The sequence below is a fragment of the Pseudophryne corroboree genome, chromosome 3, assembly GCF_028390025.1.
Source record: "Pseudophryne corroboree isolate aPseCor3 chromosome 3, aPseCor3.hap2, whole genome shotgun sequence".
Classification (NCBI taxonomy): domain Eukaryota; kingdom Metazoa; phylum Chordata; class Amphibia; order Anura; family Myobatrachidae; genus Pseudophryne; species Pseudophryne corroboree.
This window is the reverse complement of record NC_086446.1, coordinates 630,354,529-630,372,246: the sequence shown is the minus strand read 5'-3', so window position 1 is coordinate 630,372,246 and position 17,718 is coordinate 630,354,529. Positions and strand designations below refer to the sequence as shown.

General features: G+C 47.5%; 1 protein-coding gene across 1 annotated transcript in view; it reads right to left on the bottom strand.

Moving 5' to 3' along the window:
* The window catches only part of C3H8orf76 (chromosome 3 C8orf76 homolog), a 74,916-nt gene that overhangs the window by 14,270 nt on the left and 42,928 nt on the right, over positions 1 to 17,718 (bottom strand). Inside the window, exons 3-4 of the mRNA XM_063961724.1 lie at positions 17,068 to 17,211; positions 9,261 to 9,670 (exon numbers count right to left, since the gene is read on the bottom strand). Of these exons, the coding sequence (XP_063817794.1) occupies positions 9,261 to 9,670; positions 17,068 to 17,211 (554 nt within the window). The remainder of the gene's footprint in view (positions 1 to 9,260; positions 9,671 to 17,067; positions 17,212 to 17,718) is intronic.

The following is a 17,718-nucleotide window of genomic DNA, read 5'->3' as shown; positions in this document are numbered from 1 at the left end:
GGGCAGGCGCGGGCTGAGACCCCGGCTGTCCCAAGGCTGCAGCGTCATCAAACCTTTTATGTAAGGAGCTTACATTGTCGTTTAAGACCTTCCACATATCCATCCAATCAGGTGTCGGCCCCGACCGGGGCGACACCACACTTATCTGCCCTTGCTCCTCCTCCACGTAACCCTCCTCATCAAACATGTCGACACAGCCGTACCGACACACCACACACACACACACACAGGGAATGCTCAGACTGAGGACAGGACCCCACAAAGTCGTTTGGGGAGACAGAGAGAGAGTTTGCCAGCACACACCACAGCGCTATATAACAGGGATTTTCACTTATAATAAGTGATTACCCAATAGCTGCCTTATATGTTTTATTTGCGCCTAAATTTATGTGCCCCCCTCTCTTTTTTACCCTTCTTGTACCTGGATACTGCAGGGGAGAGCCTGGGGAGCTGCTTCCAGCGGAGCTGTGAAGAGAAAATGGCGCTGGTGTGCTGAGGAAGAAGGCCCCGCCCCCTCAGTGGCGGGCTTCTGTCCCGCTTTCTGTGTAAAAAAATGGCGGGGGTTTTTACATATATACAGTTCCAGACTGTATATATGTATTTTTATTGCCAAAAGGTACTTCAATTGCTGCCCAGGGCGCCCCCCCCCAGCGCCCTGCACCCTACAGTGACCGGAGTGTGTAAGTGTGCTGGGAGCAATGGCGCACAGCTGCGGTGCTGTGCGCTACCTTAAATGAAGACAGGAGTCTTCTGCCGCCGATTTCGTCGTCTTCAAGCTTCTGTTCTTCTGGCTCTGCGAGGGGGACGGCGGCGCGGCTACGGGAACGGACGATCGAGGACAGGTGCCTGTGTTCGAACCCTCTGGAGCTAATGGTGTCCAGTAGCCTAAGAAGCACAAGCTAGCTGCAAGCAGGTAGGTTTGCTTCTCTCCCCTTAGTCCCACGTAGCAGTGAGTCTGTTGCCAGCAGAAGCTCACTGAAAATAAAAAACCTAATAAATACTTTCTTTACTAGTAAACTCAGGAGAGCCCACTAGGAGCACCCAGCTCTGTCCGGGCACAGATTCTAACTGAGGTCTGGAGGAGGGGCATAGAGGGAGGAGCCAGTGCACACCAGATAGTACCTAATCTTTTCTTTAGAGTGCCCAGTCTCCTGCGGAGCCCGTCTATTCCCCATGGTCCTTACGGAGTTCCCAGCATCCACTAGGACGTCAGAGAAATAAAAATAAGTAAAAATAATCAAGCTTTAGCAACAGAACTTGGGTTGAGTAGGATATGTCGAAATGTAAAAAGTGGACACCATCTAGATACTCAGAATATTAACAAATTACATGTTGCCAGTACTATTTTAACCTAAAACTAACTAACTGCAACCTAACTCTAAAGCTACCAACACACTTTGATTTTTTTGTTTGTCCTGACAATCGGGGGAAATTTTCTGCCAGTGACAGGTACCAATATTGGCAGCACACACTAAGCGATTTTTTTATATTTTTAATTATAGTGCGTGGAAAGCCAGAACTCACTGCAACCTAGTTCCATGCCTGGGTGCGTCCTCAGTACAGCAGTGTAAGTCCAGTGCTTATTTAAACATTGAAGGAAGGAGAGAGCCCTATACATTCTTTATAGAAGCAAGAAAAGTTAGTTCTTTAATCATCAATGTTCCACTTCACTGGTGTGTAAGGAACTGTGCGGCAGATGTATTAACCAGGAGACGGCATAAGGAAAATAAGATTTTACTCACCGGTAAATCTATTTCTCGTAGTCCGTAGTGGATGCTGGGGACTCCGTAAGGACCATGGGGAATAGACGGGCTCCGAAGGAGACTGGGCACTCTATAAGAAAGATTTGGTACTATCTGGTGTGCACTGGCTCCTCCCTCTATGCCCCTCCTCCAGACCTCAGTTAGGATACTGTGCCCGGAAGAGCTGACACAATAAGGAAGGATTTTGAATCCCGGGTAAGACTCATACCAGCCACACCAATCACACCGTATAACTCGTGATACTATACCCAGTTAACAGTATGAAATATAACTGAGCCTCTCAACAGATGGCTCAACAATAACCCTTTAGTTAGGCAATAACTATATACAAGTATTGCAGACAATCCGCACTTGGGATGGGCGCCCAGCATCCACTACGGACTACGAGAAATAGATTTACCGGTGAGTAAAATCTTATTTTCTCTGACGTCCTAGTGGATGCTGGGGACTCCGTAAGGACAATGGGGATTATACCAAAGCTCCCAAACGGGCGGGAGAGTGCGGATGACTCTGCAGCACCGAATGAGAGAACTCAAGGTCCTCCTCAGCCAGGGTATCAAATTTGTAGAATTTAGCAAATGTGTTTGCCCCTGACCAAGTTGCAGCTCGGCAAAGTTGTAAAGCCGAGACCCCTCAGGCAGCCGCCCAAGCTGAGCCCACTTTCCTCGTGGAATGGGCTTTCACTGATTTAGGATGCGGCAATCCAGCCGCAGAATGCGCCAGTTGAATTGTGCTACAAATCCAGCGAGCAATAGTCTGCTTAGAAGCAGGAGCACCTATCTTGTTGGGTGCATACAAGACAAAAAGCGAGTCAGTCTTCCTGACTCCAGCTGTCCTGGAAACAAAGTTTCAAGGCCCTGACTACATCCAGTAACTTGGAATCCTCCAAGTCCCTAGTAGCCGCAGGCACCACAATAGGTTGGTTCAAGTGAAAAGCAGATACCACCTTAGGGAGAAACTGGGGACGAGTCCTCAATTCTGCCCTATCCATATGAAAAATCAGATAAGGGCTTTTACAAGACAAAGCCGCCAATTCTGACACACGCCTGGCCGAAGCCAAGGCCAATAACATGACCACTTTCCACGTGAGATATTTCAGATCCACAGTTTTAAGTGGTTCAAACCAATGTGATTTTAGGAAACTCAACACCACATTGAGATCCCAAGGTGCCACGGGAGGCACAAAAGGGGGCTGAATATGAAGCACTCCCTTTACAAAAGTCTGAACTTCAGGCAGTGAAGCCAGTTCTTTCTGGAAGAAAATCGACAGGGCCGAAATCTGGACCTTAATGGAACCCAATTTTAGGCCCATAGTCACTCCCGACTGTAGGAAGTGTAGAAAGCGACCCAGCTGAAATTCCTCTGTTGGGGCCTTCCTGGCCTCACACCACGCAACATATTTTCGCCAAATACGGTGATAATGGTTCGCGGTTACTTTCCTGGCTTTTATCAGCGTAGGAATGACTTCCTCCGGAATGCCTTTTTCCTTTAGGATCCGGAATTCAATTGCCATGCCGTCAAACGCAGCCGCGGTAAGTCTTGGAACAGACAGGGCCCCTGCTGCAGCAGATCCTTTCTGAGCGGTAGAGGCCATGGGTCCTCTGATATCATTTCTTGAAGTTCTGGGTACCAAGCCCTTCTTGGCCAATCCGGAACCACGAGTATCGTTCTTACTCCTCGCCTTCTTATTATTCTCAGTACCTTTGGTATGAGAGGCAGAGGAGGGAACACATAAACCGACTGGTACACCCACGGTGTCACTAGAGCGTCCACAGCTATCGCCTGAGGGTCCCTTGACCTGGCGCAATATCTCTTTAGCTTTTTGTTGAGGCGGGACGCCATCATGTCCACCTGTGGCCTTTCCCAACGGTTTACCAACAGTAGGAAGACTTCTGGATGAAGTCCCCACTCTCCCGGGTGTAGGTCGTGTCTGCTGAGGAAGTCTGCTTCCCAGTTGTCCACTCCCGGAATGAACACTGCTGACAGTGCTAGTACGTGATTTTCCGCCCATCGGAGAATCCTTGTGGCTTCTGCCATTGCCATCCTGCTTCTTGTGCCGCCCTGTCGGTTCACATGGGCGACTGCCGTGATGTTGTCTGACTGGATCAGTACCGGCTGGTTTTGAAGCAGGGGTCTTGCCTGACTTAGGGCATTGTAAATGGCCCTCAGTTCCAGAATATTTATGTGTAGGGAAGTCTCCTGACTTGACCATAGTCCTTGGAAGTTTCTTCCCTGTGTGACTGCACCCCAGCCTCGAAGGCTGGCATCCGTGGTCACCAGGACCCAGTCCTGTATGCCGAATCTGTGGCCCTCTAGAAGATGAGCACTCTGCAGCCACCACAGTAGAGACACCCTGGTCCTTGGAGACAGGGTTATCAGTTGATGCATCTGAAGATGCGATCCCGACCACTTGTCCAAGAGGTCCCACTGGAAGGTCCTCGCATGGAACCTGCCGAATGGAATTGCTTCGTATGAAGCCACCATTTTTCCCAGGACTCGTGTGCAGTGATGCACCGATACCCGTTTTGGTTTTAGGAGGTCTCTGACGAGAGATGACAGCTCCTTGGCTTTCTCCTGCGGGAGAAACACTTTTTTCAGTTCTGTGTCCAAAATCATCCCCAGGAACAGTAAGCGAGTGGAAGGAACCAGTTGTGACTTTGGAATGTTTAGAATCCAGCCATGCTGTTGTAGCACTTCCCGAGATAGTGCTACTCCGACCAGTAACTGCTCCCTGGACTTCGCCTTTATAAGGAGATCGTCCAAGTACGGGATAATTAAAACTCCCTTTTTTCGAAGGAGTATCATCATTTCTGCCATTACTTTGGTAAACACCCTCGGTGCCGTGGACAGTCCAAACGGTAGTGTCTGGAATTGGTAATGGCAATCCTGTACCACAAATCTGAGGTACTCCTGGTGAGGAAGGTAAATAGGGACATGCAGGTAAGCATCCTTGATGTCCAGGGATACCATGTAATCCCCCTCGTCCAGGCTTGCAATAACCGCCCTGAGCGATTCCATCTTGAACTTGAATTTTGTTATGCAAGTGTTCAAGGATTTCAAATTTAAAATGGGTCTCACCGAACAGTCTGGTTTCGGTACCACAAACAGTGTGGAATAGTAGCCCCGGCCTTGTTGAAGTAGGGGTACCTTGACTATCACCTGCTGGGAATACAGCTTGTGAATGGCCTCTAGCACAGCCTCCCTGCCCGATGGAGTCGTCGGTAAGGCTGATTTGAGGAAACGGCGGGGGGGAGGCGCCTCGAATTCTAGCTTGTACCACTGAGATACTACTTGAAGGATCCAGGGATCCACCCGTGAGCGAGCCCACTGATCGCTGAAATTCTTGAGGCGGCCCCCCACCGTACCTGGCTCCACCTGTGGAGCCCCACCGTCATGCGGCGGATTTGGAAGAAGCGGGGGAGGACTTTTGGTCCTGGGAACCTGCTGTGTGTTGCAGCTTTTTCCCCCTTCCTCTGCCTCTAGACAGAAAGGACCCGCCTTTTCCCCGCCTGTTTTTCTGGGGTCGAAAGGACTGTACTTGGTAATACGGTGCTTTCTTAGGCTGTGAGGGGACATGGGGCAAAAATGCAGACTTCCCAGCTGTTGCTATGGAAACAAGGTCTGAGAGACCGTCCCCGAATAACTCCTCACCCTTATAAGGCAAAACTTCCATGTGACTTTTAGAATCTGCATCTCCTGTCCACTGCCGAGTCCATAAGCCTCTCCTAGCAGAAATGGACAAAGCACTTATTCTAGATGCAGCCGGCAGATCTCCCTCTGTGCATCTCTCATGTATAAGACTGAGTCTTTTATATGCTCTATGGTTAGCAATATAATGTCTCTGTCTAGGGTGTCAATATTTTCCGACAGGGAATCTGACCAAGCAGCAGCAGCACTGCACATCCAGGCTGAAGCAATAGCTGGTCTCAGTATAACACCAGTGTGTGTGTATATAGATTTTAGGATAGCCTCCTGCTTTCTATCAGCAGGTTCCTTTAGGGCGGCCGTATCCGGAGACGGTAGTGCCACCTTTTTAGACAAACGTGTGAGCGCTTTATCCACCCTAGGGGGAGTTTCCCAACGTGACCTATCCTCTGGCGAGAAAGGGAACACCATTAGTAATTTTTTTGAAATCACCAATTTTTTATCGGGGAAAGCCCACGCTTCTTCACACACTTCATTCAATTCCTCAGATGGGGGAAACACTATTGGTAGTTTTTTCTCCCCAAACATAATACCCTTCTTTGAGGTACCTGGGTTTATATCAGCAAGGTGTAACACCTCTTTCATTGCCTCAATCATGCCACAAATGGCCCTAGTGGACATTAAATTTGACTCATCGTCGTCGACACTTGCATCAGTATCCGTGTCGACATCTGTGTCTGCCATCTGAGGTAGTGGTCGTTTCAGGGCCCCTGACGGCCTTTGAATCGTCTGGGCAGGCACGAGCTGAGAAGCCGGCTGTCCCGCATTTGGCATGTCGTCAAATTTTTTATGTAAGGAGTCGACACTTGCACGTAATTCCTTCCATAAATCCATCCACTCAGGTGTCTGCCCCGCAGGGGGTGACATCACATTTATAGGCATCTGCTCCGCCTCCACATAAGTCTCCTCATCAAACATGTCGACACAGCCGTACCGACACACCGCGCACACACACACACACACAGGGAATGCACTTAAAGGAGACAGGACCCCACAAAAGCCCTTTGGGGAGACAGAGAGAGAGTATGCCAGCACACACCAGAGCGCTATAATAATACAGGGACTAACTGAATTATGACCCTTTATAGCTGCTTATTGTATTAAACTGCGCCCAAATTTAGTGCCCCCCTCTCTTTTTTACCCTTTCTGTAGTGTAGACTGCAGGGGAGAGTCAGGGAGCTTCCTTCCAGCGGAACTGTGAGGGAATAATGGCGCCAGTGTGCTGAGGGAGATGGCTCTGCCCCTTTTTCGGCTGCCTTTTCTCCCGCTTTTTTCTGTATTCTGGCAGGGGTAATTACCACATATATTAGCCTCTGGGGCTATATATTGTGGTTATTTTGCCAGCCAAGGTGATATTATTGCTGCTCAGGGCGCCTCCTCCCAGCGCCCTGCACCCTCAGTGACCGGAGTGTGAAGTGTGTATGAGGAGCAATGGCGCACAGCTGCAGTGCTGTGCGCTACCTTGGTGAAGACTGAAGTCTTCTGCCGCCGATTTTCTGGACCATCTTCATGCTTCTGGCTATGTAAGGGGGACGGCGGCGCGGCTCCGGGAACGAACACCAAGGACGAGTCCTGCGGTCGATCCCTCTGGAGCTAATGGTGTCCAGTAGCCTAAGAAGCCCAAGCTAGCTGCAAGCAGGTAGGTTTGCTTCTTCTCCCCTTAGTCCCTCGATGCAGTGAGCCTGTTGCCAGCAGGTCTCACTGTAAAATAAAAAACCTAATTTAAACTTTCTTTCTAGAAGCTCAGGAGAGCTCCTAGTGTGCAACCAGCTCGGGCACAGAAATCTAACTGAGGTCTGGAGGAGGGGCATAGAGGGAGGAGCCAGTGCACACCAGATAGTACCAAATCTTTCTTATAGAGTGCCCAGTCTCCTGCGGAGCCCGTCTATTCCCCATGGTCCTTACGGAGTCCCCAGCATCCACTAGGACGTCAGAGAAATGATAAACCTGTGATAAGTGCAAGGTGATAAATGCACCAGTCAATCAGCTCATCTTAATTTACATATTGGAGCTGATTTGCTGGTGCATTTATCACCTTGCACTTATCACAGGATTATCACTTCCTTATATCTTCTCCAGGTTAATACATAGACCCCTGTGCACCTTGACATGGGTCCAGTATGGGACCGAATTGTCGGCTTGTATACTGACACTGGTGGTACGTAGCTTAAAGGACTAACTTTTGTTGAATTAATCTTTTCTTTTAATATATTTTTGTACACTTTTTTTTTTTGCAATACCACACCAGTTTTCATATGTCCACCCACAAGAAGTATAAGGTAATGAAGGTAAACCACAGGAAATATGGGCAGATTATCGAGAATGCACACATATCAGGAATTTTTGCCCGATATCTTTTGTAAAGACAATCGAATCTGAGCGTTTCTGGCTGTTTTAAGTACTGTTTGGACAAAAGCTTACACACTACACAATAAAACAGGCAAATCACCTATTATTAGCAAATCAGCCCAATAATCATTTAGAGTGTAGTTAGTACTACCCTGTCTAAGTCGAAAAATATTGCAGTACACACATCAAGTACAAACTACACACCGATGGCCTCCGTGCGCGTAATTATTCTGCCGTGCGTGCACATATTCGCAATTTGCGTATGGTTGCTCCCGCGGTCCTGCGTATTAGAGCGTGGTATGAGTATTTACGGTAGTGTTTGTAGTCGCATGGAAAAGCCATAAAAACACATTACCTATTTAATCCAAATAGTGCACAATGTACACAGTCTCCCTGCATCACACCAGCAAGTTACAACAGTTTAAATGGTATCAGAACAAAGGGATTCACCTTTACAGGATAGGAGGGGACAGAACAAGGTTATAAGGTGGTGTTTGGTATCCAGCTGTAGGGTATTTTAAGGGCAATATTCCAGTGTTGGTTTGCAGAAGATCGCACGCTCCTGCGAATAGTTATGCGCAGGAGCAGAATATAAATATTAACTGTGTTTACATTAGGTATGCGGCGGGAACCCAGAGGAGACCACCTGCAAGGGCACCTTGAACAGACATCGCCCACCTATTCAAACCAACCTATGACCTTTCCTGTACTGTAAATGACCATCCCTGTGTCCAATGGACAAAGATTACAGTATCCATTGTGTTAGGTTTTGGAATATTGTATAAGAGAGCCAGCTGCATGCCCGGCCAGTACACAGACTCTGAAGGTCATCTACCTTGATGACTGAGGACCAGACTGGGAAGCGCAGGCGAAACCAAACACGTATGTACCATTGATTGTAGCCATTCGTCTATTGTATTGTATTGTTTATATTGTAACCCCCTGCAAGTAAAGAACCGTTGGTGGGTTAGACCCCAACCTAGTTTTGAATTACAATTGGTGTCGTGTTCCATTTCCTTGCTAAGGTTTAAAGTGTATTTACAGCCACTCGGGCTGCTGCATTGTGCTAACAGCGTGTAGGCTTGTGTACGCAAACTGTGTAGTCACTACGCCCTTTCGGCGTACGTACGCAGAGTGCGGACACTGTACGATCGTGTACGTAAGGTTTGTGAAAAATATAAGGGTGAAAGGTTAATTACAGCGGCCGCAGCGGCTCAATATTAAAGTGTATCAAGTGTGTTTAAAGTATAAGCTTTTTAGTCCTGTAAGTAAACCGACGTTTACAACCCTAAATGCAGATAATCCTAAACATGGAACACTTAGCACTAGCACACAGTGTGAGTATGCAACAGAGAAGGGTGTCTACTGACAGACACAAGGAAAGGATAAGATGACGTGGAGAAGAAGCTGCATCAGATTGTAATAACAGATGGAGTTATATACCTTGCTCTAATGAATGATGCACATGACCACATCCACAGTTGTTTTGTAGTTACGCAGTCTTTTGTTGAAGAAGGACACTCATCATTTTCATTACAGTGTCCCGGTTTTATTTTGGCATCTCTGCAGTTTAATATGTCCATGGTCCTGAGAGGGCCTTTTAAAGAATCTGAACTCTCTGAAGATACATTATTCTTGGAACACTCTGATATAGCTCCACAGTCACTGGCAGCAAGGAAAAGACTCATGTAGGTTTCCGCTAGACCTATCCAGAAGTGTGGATTCAATGGGTGCAAGGAAATCAGCTGTTGCAAACAGGACACCACTTCTTGTAGGTTCCCCATACAGCTGTAAATGGTTGCATGGAGATTCAAGGACCCTGTCAAGTGATCGGTGTTACTTACTCCTTTTATCTATAACAGACAAAAAATTAAACATTATATCCTGGCAGTTCAGATGAGGTTCACATTGCGATGAAGCAAAATATGTTTGGAAAAATCCACTACTCCATAAACAGAACTATGAATGTGTTTTAGCTTGTTATAAAATGTCACAATATTATGCTCATCTTGCAAAACAAGCCAGGTAGAGGAAAATAAAAGCATTTTCTGTAATAACATCTACAGTATAACCTGCTTCTCCGTTTTAGCAATAGCCCCTACACTAAAAGTATGCATTAGCTGGTATGAGGCATGTGCTAGTGGTTCTGTAATTAAATTTACCTTGAACACCAATGCTAAACAAAAGAAAAGTATGAGAAAAACTATAAGTTGTACCTAAAATACAAACTGCTTGTCTGAGTGACATTCACAGATATGTGTTTAAGTTTCCCTACAAAAATGCAGATATTATAGGTACTACTCATCACTGCTTCAATCTTTTGAGCCAGTTTGATACATATGAATGCTTAAAGGTATATACAGTTTTTTTAATGTTTTCCTTTAATGACCCAGATCTGGTGAAGATATATCCGCATATAGAAATGCATTACACAAATGTATGTACATGAATGTAAGTGATGCAGGGGAAAGAGAAACAACAGTGTTTCCAATTACAGTCCTAAAGGGTTAACAATGCATGTTTTCATGATCTCCTAGCTGGTGCACAAGTGTGTTCATTATTGGCTAATACCATTTCAAACACAAAGCCCTGGGTCCGAGACCCTTTCACTCCTTACCTGTGCCTGTCCTGCAGAACACAGTCCTCTGGGTACTACATCATTAAAGTGCTTCCGATCCACCAATGAGATTTTTCTACCATAACCCCTGTAGAGTAACCTGGTGGCCAATTTTTTATTTTTAAACAGCAGCTCATTTGGCTTAGACCCCAGAAAATCCCAGGTCATGACCAGGGGAGCAGATCTAGGTCAGATAACACAGGTTGAACCATTTACACCAACACACAACCTGAGTTCTACCCGGGCCCTTGCCTTTGTAAGAAAGGGGTATTCGCTATCTTAATAGATCCACAGGTGGAGCTAACTATTTCAAATGTGATACTGAGGAGAACTGTAAAACATGCACTGTTGGGATGGAGTTGGGAAACTCTGCTTCAGAAGCATTTGCCATCCAGATAGAAATATGTCCACAAAGCAGGCCACTGGTTCTTAAACTGTGTCCCGTGGCACCCTGGGGTGCCTCGGGACACTTGCAGGGGTGCCCTGGGTTGGTGGTCAAGGACAAATTCTAAATTATTTATGGTCAATGTAATAGGTAACCACTGCTGGTGTCTGCGAAACATAACATATGTAGACAAAAGCAAATCTTGTCCCTTAACACACAACTGAACCTTAGGATAACATATAAACGCAGTGTCTGTCCAAATCAGGATATCCGCCATAAAGGGAAGCTATCAAAAAGTTTTAGCTTAAAATAAAATGTGAGTAATATTTATATCAATATCAATTTAGATAAAAGTAACGGTATTTAAGAATTGATAAAAAAAATAAAATAAGAATTTACTTACCGATAATTCTATTTCTCGTAGTCCGTAGTGGATGCTGGGGACTCCGTCAGGACCATGGGGAATAGCGGCTCCGCAGGAGACAGGGCACAAAAATAAAGCTTTAGGATTAGGTGGTGTGTACTGGCTCCTCCCCCTATGACCCTCCTCCAAGCCTCAGTTAGGATACTGTGCCCGGACGAGCGTACACAATAAGGAAGGATATTGAATCCCGGGTAAGACTCATACCAGCCACACCAATCACACCGTATAACTTGTGATCTGAACCCAGTTAACAGTATGACAAACGTAGGAGCCTCTGAACAGACGGCTCACAACAATAACAACCCGAATTTGTTTGTAACAATAACTATGTACAAGTATTGCAGACAATCCGCACTTGGGATGGGCGCCCAGCATCCACTACGGACTACGAGAAATAGAATTATCGGTAAGTAAATTCTTATTTTCTCTAACGTCCTAAGTGGATGCTGGGGACTCCGTCAGGACCATGGGGATTATACCAAAGCTCCCAAACGGGCGGGAGAGTGCGGATGACTCTGCAGCACCGAATGAGAGAACTCAAGGTCCTCCTCAGCCAGGGTATCAAATTTGTAGAATTTTGCAAACGTGTTTGCCCCTGACCAAGTAGCAGCTCGGCAGAGTTGTAATGCCGAGACCCCCCGGACAGCCGCCCAGGATGAGCCCACTTTCCTTGTGGAATGGGCCTTGACAGATTTAGGTTGTGGCAAGCCTGCCACAGAATGTGCAAGCTGAATTGTGCTACAAATCCAACGAGCAATCGTCTGCTTAGAAGCAGGAGCACCCATCTTGTTGGGTGCATACAATATAAACAGTGAGTCAGACTTTCTGACTCCCGCCGTTCTTGAAATATATATTTTCAATGCCCGCACCACGTCCAACAACTTGGAATCCTCCAAATCGTTAGTAGCCGCAGGCACCACAATAGGCTGGTTCAGGTGAAACGCTGACACCACCTTAGGCAGAAAATGAGGACGCGTCCGCAGTTCTGCCCTGTCCGTATGGAAAATCAGATATGGGCTCTTATATGATAAAGCCGCCAATTCTGATACTCTCCTGGCTGAAGCCAGGGCCAGTAGCATGGTTACTTTCCATGTAAGATACTTCAACTCCACCGATTTGAGCGGCTCAAACCAATGGGATTTGAGAAAATCCAAGACTACATTAAGATCCCACGGTGCCACTGGGGGCACAACCGGGGGCTGTATATGTAGTACTCCTTTTACAAAAGTCTGGACTTCAGGAACTGAAGCCAATTCTTTCTGGAAGAAAATCGACAGGGCCGAAATTTGAACCTTAATGGACCCCAATTTGAGGCCCATAGACAATCCTGTTTGCAGGAAATGTAGGAATCGACCCAGTTGAAATTCCTCCGTGGGGGCCTTCCTGGCCTCACACCACGCAACATATTTCCTCCAAATGCGGTGATAATGTTGTGCAGTCACCTCCTTCCTGGCTTTTACCAGTGTAGGAATGACCTCTTCCGGAATGCCTTTTTCCCTTAGAATTCGGCGTTCAACCGCCATGCCGTCAAACGCAGCCGCGGTAAGTCTTGGAATAGACACGGTCCCTGCTGAAGCAGGTCCCGTCTTAGAGGTAGAGGCCACGGATCCTCCGTGAGCATCTCTTGAAGTTCCGGGTACCAAGTTCTTCTTGGCCAATCCGGAGCCACTAGTATCGTTCTTACTCCCTTTTGCCGTATAATTCTCAGTACTTTTGGTATGAGAGGCAGAGGAGGGAACACATACACTGACTGGAACACCCACGGTGTTACCAGAGCGTCCACAGCTATTGCCTGAGGGTCTCTTGACCTGGCGCAATACCTGTCCAGTTTTTTGTTGAGGCGGGACGCCATCATATCCACCATTGGTTTTTCCCAACGGTTCACAATCATGTGGAAGACTTCTGGATGAAGTCCCCACTCTCCCGGGTGTAGATCGTGTCTGCTGAGGAAGTCTGCTTCCCAGTTGTCCACTCCCGGAATGAATACTGCTGACAGTGCTATCACATGATCTTCCGCCCAGCGAAGAATCCTTGCAGCTTCTGCCATTGCTGTCCTGCTTCTTGTGCCGCCCTGTCTGTTTACGTGGGCGACTGCCGTGATGTTGTCCGACTGGATCAACACCGGCTGACCCTGAAGCAGGGGTTTTGCCAGACTTAGAGCATTGTAAATCGCTCTTAGCTCCAGTATATTTATGTGAAGAGACATCTCCAGGCTTGACCATACTAACTGGAAGTTTCTTCCCTGTGTGACCGCTCCCCAGCCTCTCAGACTGGCATCCGTGGTCACCAGGACCCAGTCCTGTATGCCGAATCTGCGGCCTTCTAACAGATGAGCACTCTGCAACCACCACAGAAGAGACACCCTTGTCCGTGGCGATAAGGTTATCCGCTGATGCATCTGCAGATGTGATCCGGACCATTTGTCCAGCAGATCCCACTGAAAAGTTCATGCGTGGAATCTGCCGAATGGAATCGCTTCGTAAGAAGCCACCATCTTTCCCAGGACTCTTGTGCATTGATGCACAGACACTTTCCCTGGTTTTAGGAGGTTCCTGACAAGTTCGGATAACTCCCTGGCTTTCTCCTCCGGAAGAAACACCTTTTTCTGAACCGTGTCCAGAATCATTCCCAGGAACAGCAGACGTGTCGTCGGGGTCAATTGAGATTTTGGAAGATTCAGAATCCACCCGTGTTGTTGCAGCACTAGTCGGGTTAGTGCTACTCCGTCCTCCAGCTGTTCTCTGGACCTTGCCCTTATCAGGAGATCGTCCAAGTAAGGGATAATTAATACGCCTCTTCTTCGCAGAAGAATCATCATTTCGGCCATTACCTTGGTCAAGACCCGAGGTGCCGTGGACAATCCAAACGGCAGCGTCTGAAACTGATAATGACAGTTTTGCACCACGAACCTGAGGTACCCTTGATGTGAAGGGCAAATTGGGACATGCAGGTAAGCATCCTTTATGTCCAGGGACACCATAAAGTCCCCTTCTTCCAGATTCGCTATCACTGCTCTGAGTGACTCCATCTTGAACTTGAATTTTTGTATGTACAGGTTCAAAGATTTCAGATTTAGAATAGGTCTTACCGAGCAGTCCGGCTTCGGTACCACAAATAGCGTGGAGTAATACCCCTTTCCCTGTTGTAGGAGGGGTACCTTGACTATCACCTGCTGAGAAAACAGCTTGTGAATGGCTTCCAATACCGTCGCCCTGTCTGAGGGAGACGTTGGCAAAGCAGACTTTAGGAACCTGCGAGGGGGAGACTTCTCGAATTCCAACCTGTAACCCTGAGATACTACCTGCAGGATCCAGGGGTCCACCTGTGAGCAAGCCCACTGTGCGCTGAAATTCTTGAGTCGACCCCCCACCGCTCCTGAGTCCGCTTGTAAGGCCCCAGCGTCATGCTGAGGGCTTTGCAGAACCCTGAGAGGGCTTCTGTTCCTGGGCAGGGGCTGCTTGCTGCCCTCTCTTACCCCTTCCTCTGCCCCGAGGCAGATATGACTGTCCTTTTGTCCGCTTGTTCTTATAGGACCGAAAGGACTGCGGCTGAAAAGACGGTGTCTTTTTCTGTTGGGAGGGGGTCTGAGGTAAAAAGGTGGATTTTCCGGCAGTTGCCGTGGCCACCAGATCCGATAGACCGACGCCAAATAATTCCTCCCCTTTATACGGCAATACTTCCATATGTCGTTTGGAATCCGCATCACCTGACCACTGTCGCGTCCATAAACTCCTTCTGGCAGATATGGACATCGCATTTACTCTCGATGCCAGAGTGCAAATATCTCTCTGAGCATCTCGCATATAAAGGAAAGCATCCTTTAATTGCTCTTTAGTCAATAAAATACTGTCCCTATCCAGGGTATCAATATTTTCAGTCAGGGAATCCAACCAGACGACCCCAGCACTGCACATCCAGGCTGAGGCGATGGCTGGTCGCAGTATAACACCAGTATGTGTGTATATACTTTTTAGGGTAGTTTCCAGTCTCCTATCAGCTGGATCCCTGAGGGCGGCCGTATCAGGAGACGGTAACGCCACTTGTTTTGATAAGCGTGTGAGCGCCTTATCCACCCTAGGGGGTGTTTCCCAGCGCGCCCTAACCTCTGGCGGGAAAGGGTATAATGCTAATAACTTTTTTGAAATTAGCACTTTTCTATCTGGGTTAACCCACGCTTCATCACATACATCATTTAATTCCTCTGATTCAGGAAAAACTACAGGTAGTTTTTTCACCCCCCACATAATACCCCTTTTTGTGGTACTTGCAGTATCAGAGATATGCAAAGCCTCCTTCATTGCCGTGATCATATAACGTGTGGCCCTACTTGAAAATACGTTTGTTTCATCACCGTCGACACTAGATTCAGTGTCTGTGTCTGGGTCTGTGTCGACTGACTGAGGTAAAGGGCGCTTTACAGCCCCTGACGGTGTCTGAGACGCCTGGGCAGGTACTAACTGGTTTGCCGGCCGTCTCATGTCGTCAACTGATTTTTGTAATGTGCTGACATTATCACGTAATTCCATAAACAAAGCCATCCATTCCGGTGTCGACTCCCTGGGGGGTGACATCACCATTATCGGCAATTGCTCTGCCTCCACACCAACATCGTCCTCATACATGTCGACACACACGTACCGACACAGCAGACACACAGGGAATGCTCTTATCGAAGACAGGACCCCACTAGCCCTTTGGGGAGACAGAGGGAGAGTTTGCCAGCACACACCCAAGCGCTATAATATATATGGGAACAACCTTATATAAGTGTTGTTCCTTATAGCAGCTTAAATATATCAAAATATCGCCCAAAAATGCCCCCCCTCTCTGTTTTACCCTGTTTCTGTAGTGCAGTGCAGGGGAGAGTCCTGGGAGCCTTCCTCACAGCGGAGCTGAGCAGGAAAATGGCGCTGTGTGCTGAGGAGAATAAGCCCCGCCCCCTATTTCGGCGGGCTTTTCTCCCGGAGTTTTAGATATCTGGCATGGGTTAAATACATACATATAGCCTCAATGGCTATATGTGATGTATTCTTTTGCCATAAAGGTATTAAATATTGCTGCCCAGGGCGCCCCCAGCAGCGCCCTGCACCCTCCGTGACCGCTTGGTGTGAAGTGTGTGACAACAATGGCGCACAGCTGCAGTGCTGTGCGCTACCTTCATGAAGACTGAAGAGCCTTCTGCCGCCTGTTTCCGGACCTTCAATCTTCAGCATCTGTAAGGGGGGGTCGGCGGCGCGGCTCCGGGACGAACCCCAGGGTGAGACCTGTGTTCCGACTCCCTCTGGAGCTAATGGTGTCCAGTAGCCTAAGAATCCAATCCATCCTGCACGCAAGTGAGTTGAAATTCTCTCCCCTAAGTCCCTCGATGCAGTGAGCCTGTTGCCAGCAGGACTCACTGAAAATAAAAAACCTAAAAACTTTTTCTAAGCAGCTCTTTAGGAGAGCCACCTAGATTGCACCCTGCTCGGACGGGCACAAAAACCTAACTGAGGCTTGGAGGAGGGTCATAGGGGGAGGAGCCAGTACACACCACCTAATCCTAAAGCTTTATTTTTGTGCCCTGTCTCCTGCGGAGCCGCTATTCCCCATGGTCCTGACGGAGTCCCCAGCATCCACTTAGGACGTTAGAGAAAATATATATATATAAAAATGGTATTCAAAGCAGTTTCCTTCTATAACACTAGGTCCCCCTTCCACATTAATACGGTTTATAAAGTCATTTTAGATTAATGTACCTAAACTAAGCCTCTTTCTAAGTGTGTGTGCTATTGTTGTTACTTTACATTGAACCTCAAGGCCTTAAAATGCTTTTAGATATTTATACCAGTATATCTGCAATATCCAAAGCTTCTTTGTATCTCCCCAAGCGAATTAAACAGCGCGCCTGACTCTCCTGGACATCTCTTCTCATGGCGTTGTTAGCTGGCGGCAATAGCACATAGCAGTCACTGTACTCATTAAGTGCTCTCTAAAACAGAAGGGCAAGTTACTAATCATTGTTGCTGAAATGTCCAAGCAGATGAGAACCACACCATAATTAATGTCAGTTCATATTTAGAAAAAGCTTTCATTTAAATGATTTCGCTCAAAGTACATATGTCAGAAGTTCACAAGATAGTATTGTAAGGACATAAAAATTCTAAGGTGTATTAATAAAATATACACAAGGAAATAGTATCTGAAATAAATAAAAGATAAGTCGTTTCTTTAGGCATATGTAAACTGTGACTGAAAGGGATCAGTACTAAATGCCGCCGGTCGGAATCCCGGCGGTCGAAATACCGACGCCGGAATCCCGACCACACAATCCCGACAGGGGTGGCGAGCGGAACGCAGCCCCTTGCGGGCTCGCTTCGCTCGCCACGCTGCGGGCACGGTGCCTCGCTACGCTCGGCACACTATTATATTCTCCCTGTATGGGTGTCGTGGACACCCACGGAGGGAGAATATGTCGGGATAGTGGCGGTCGGGATTC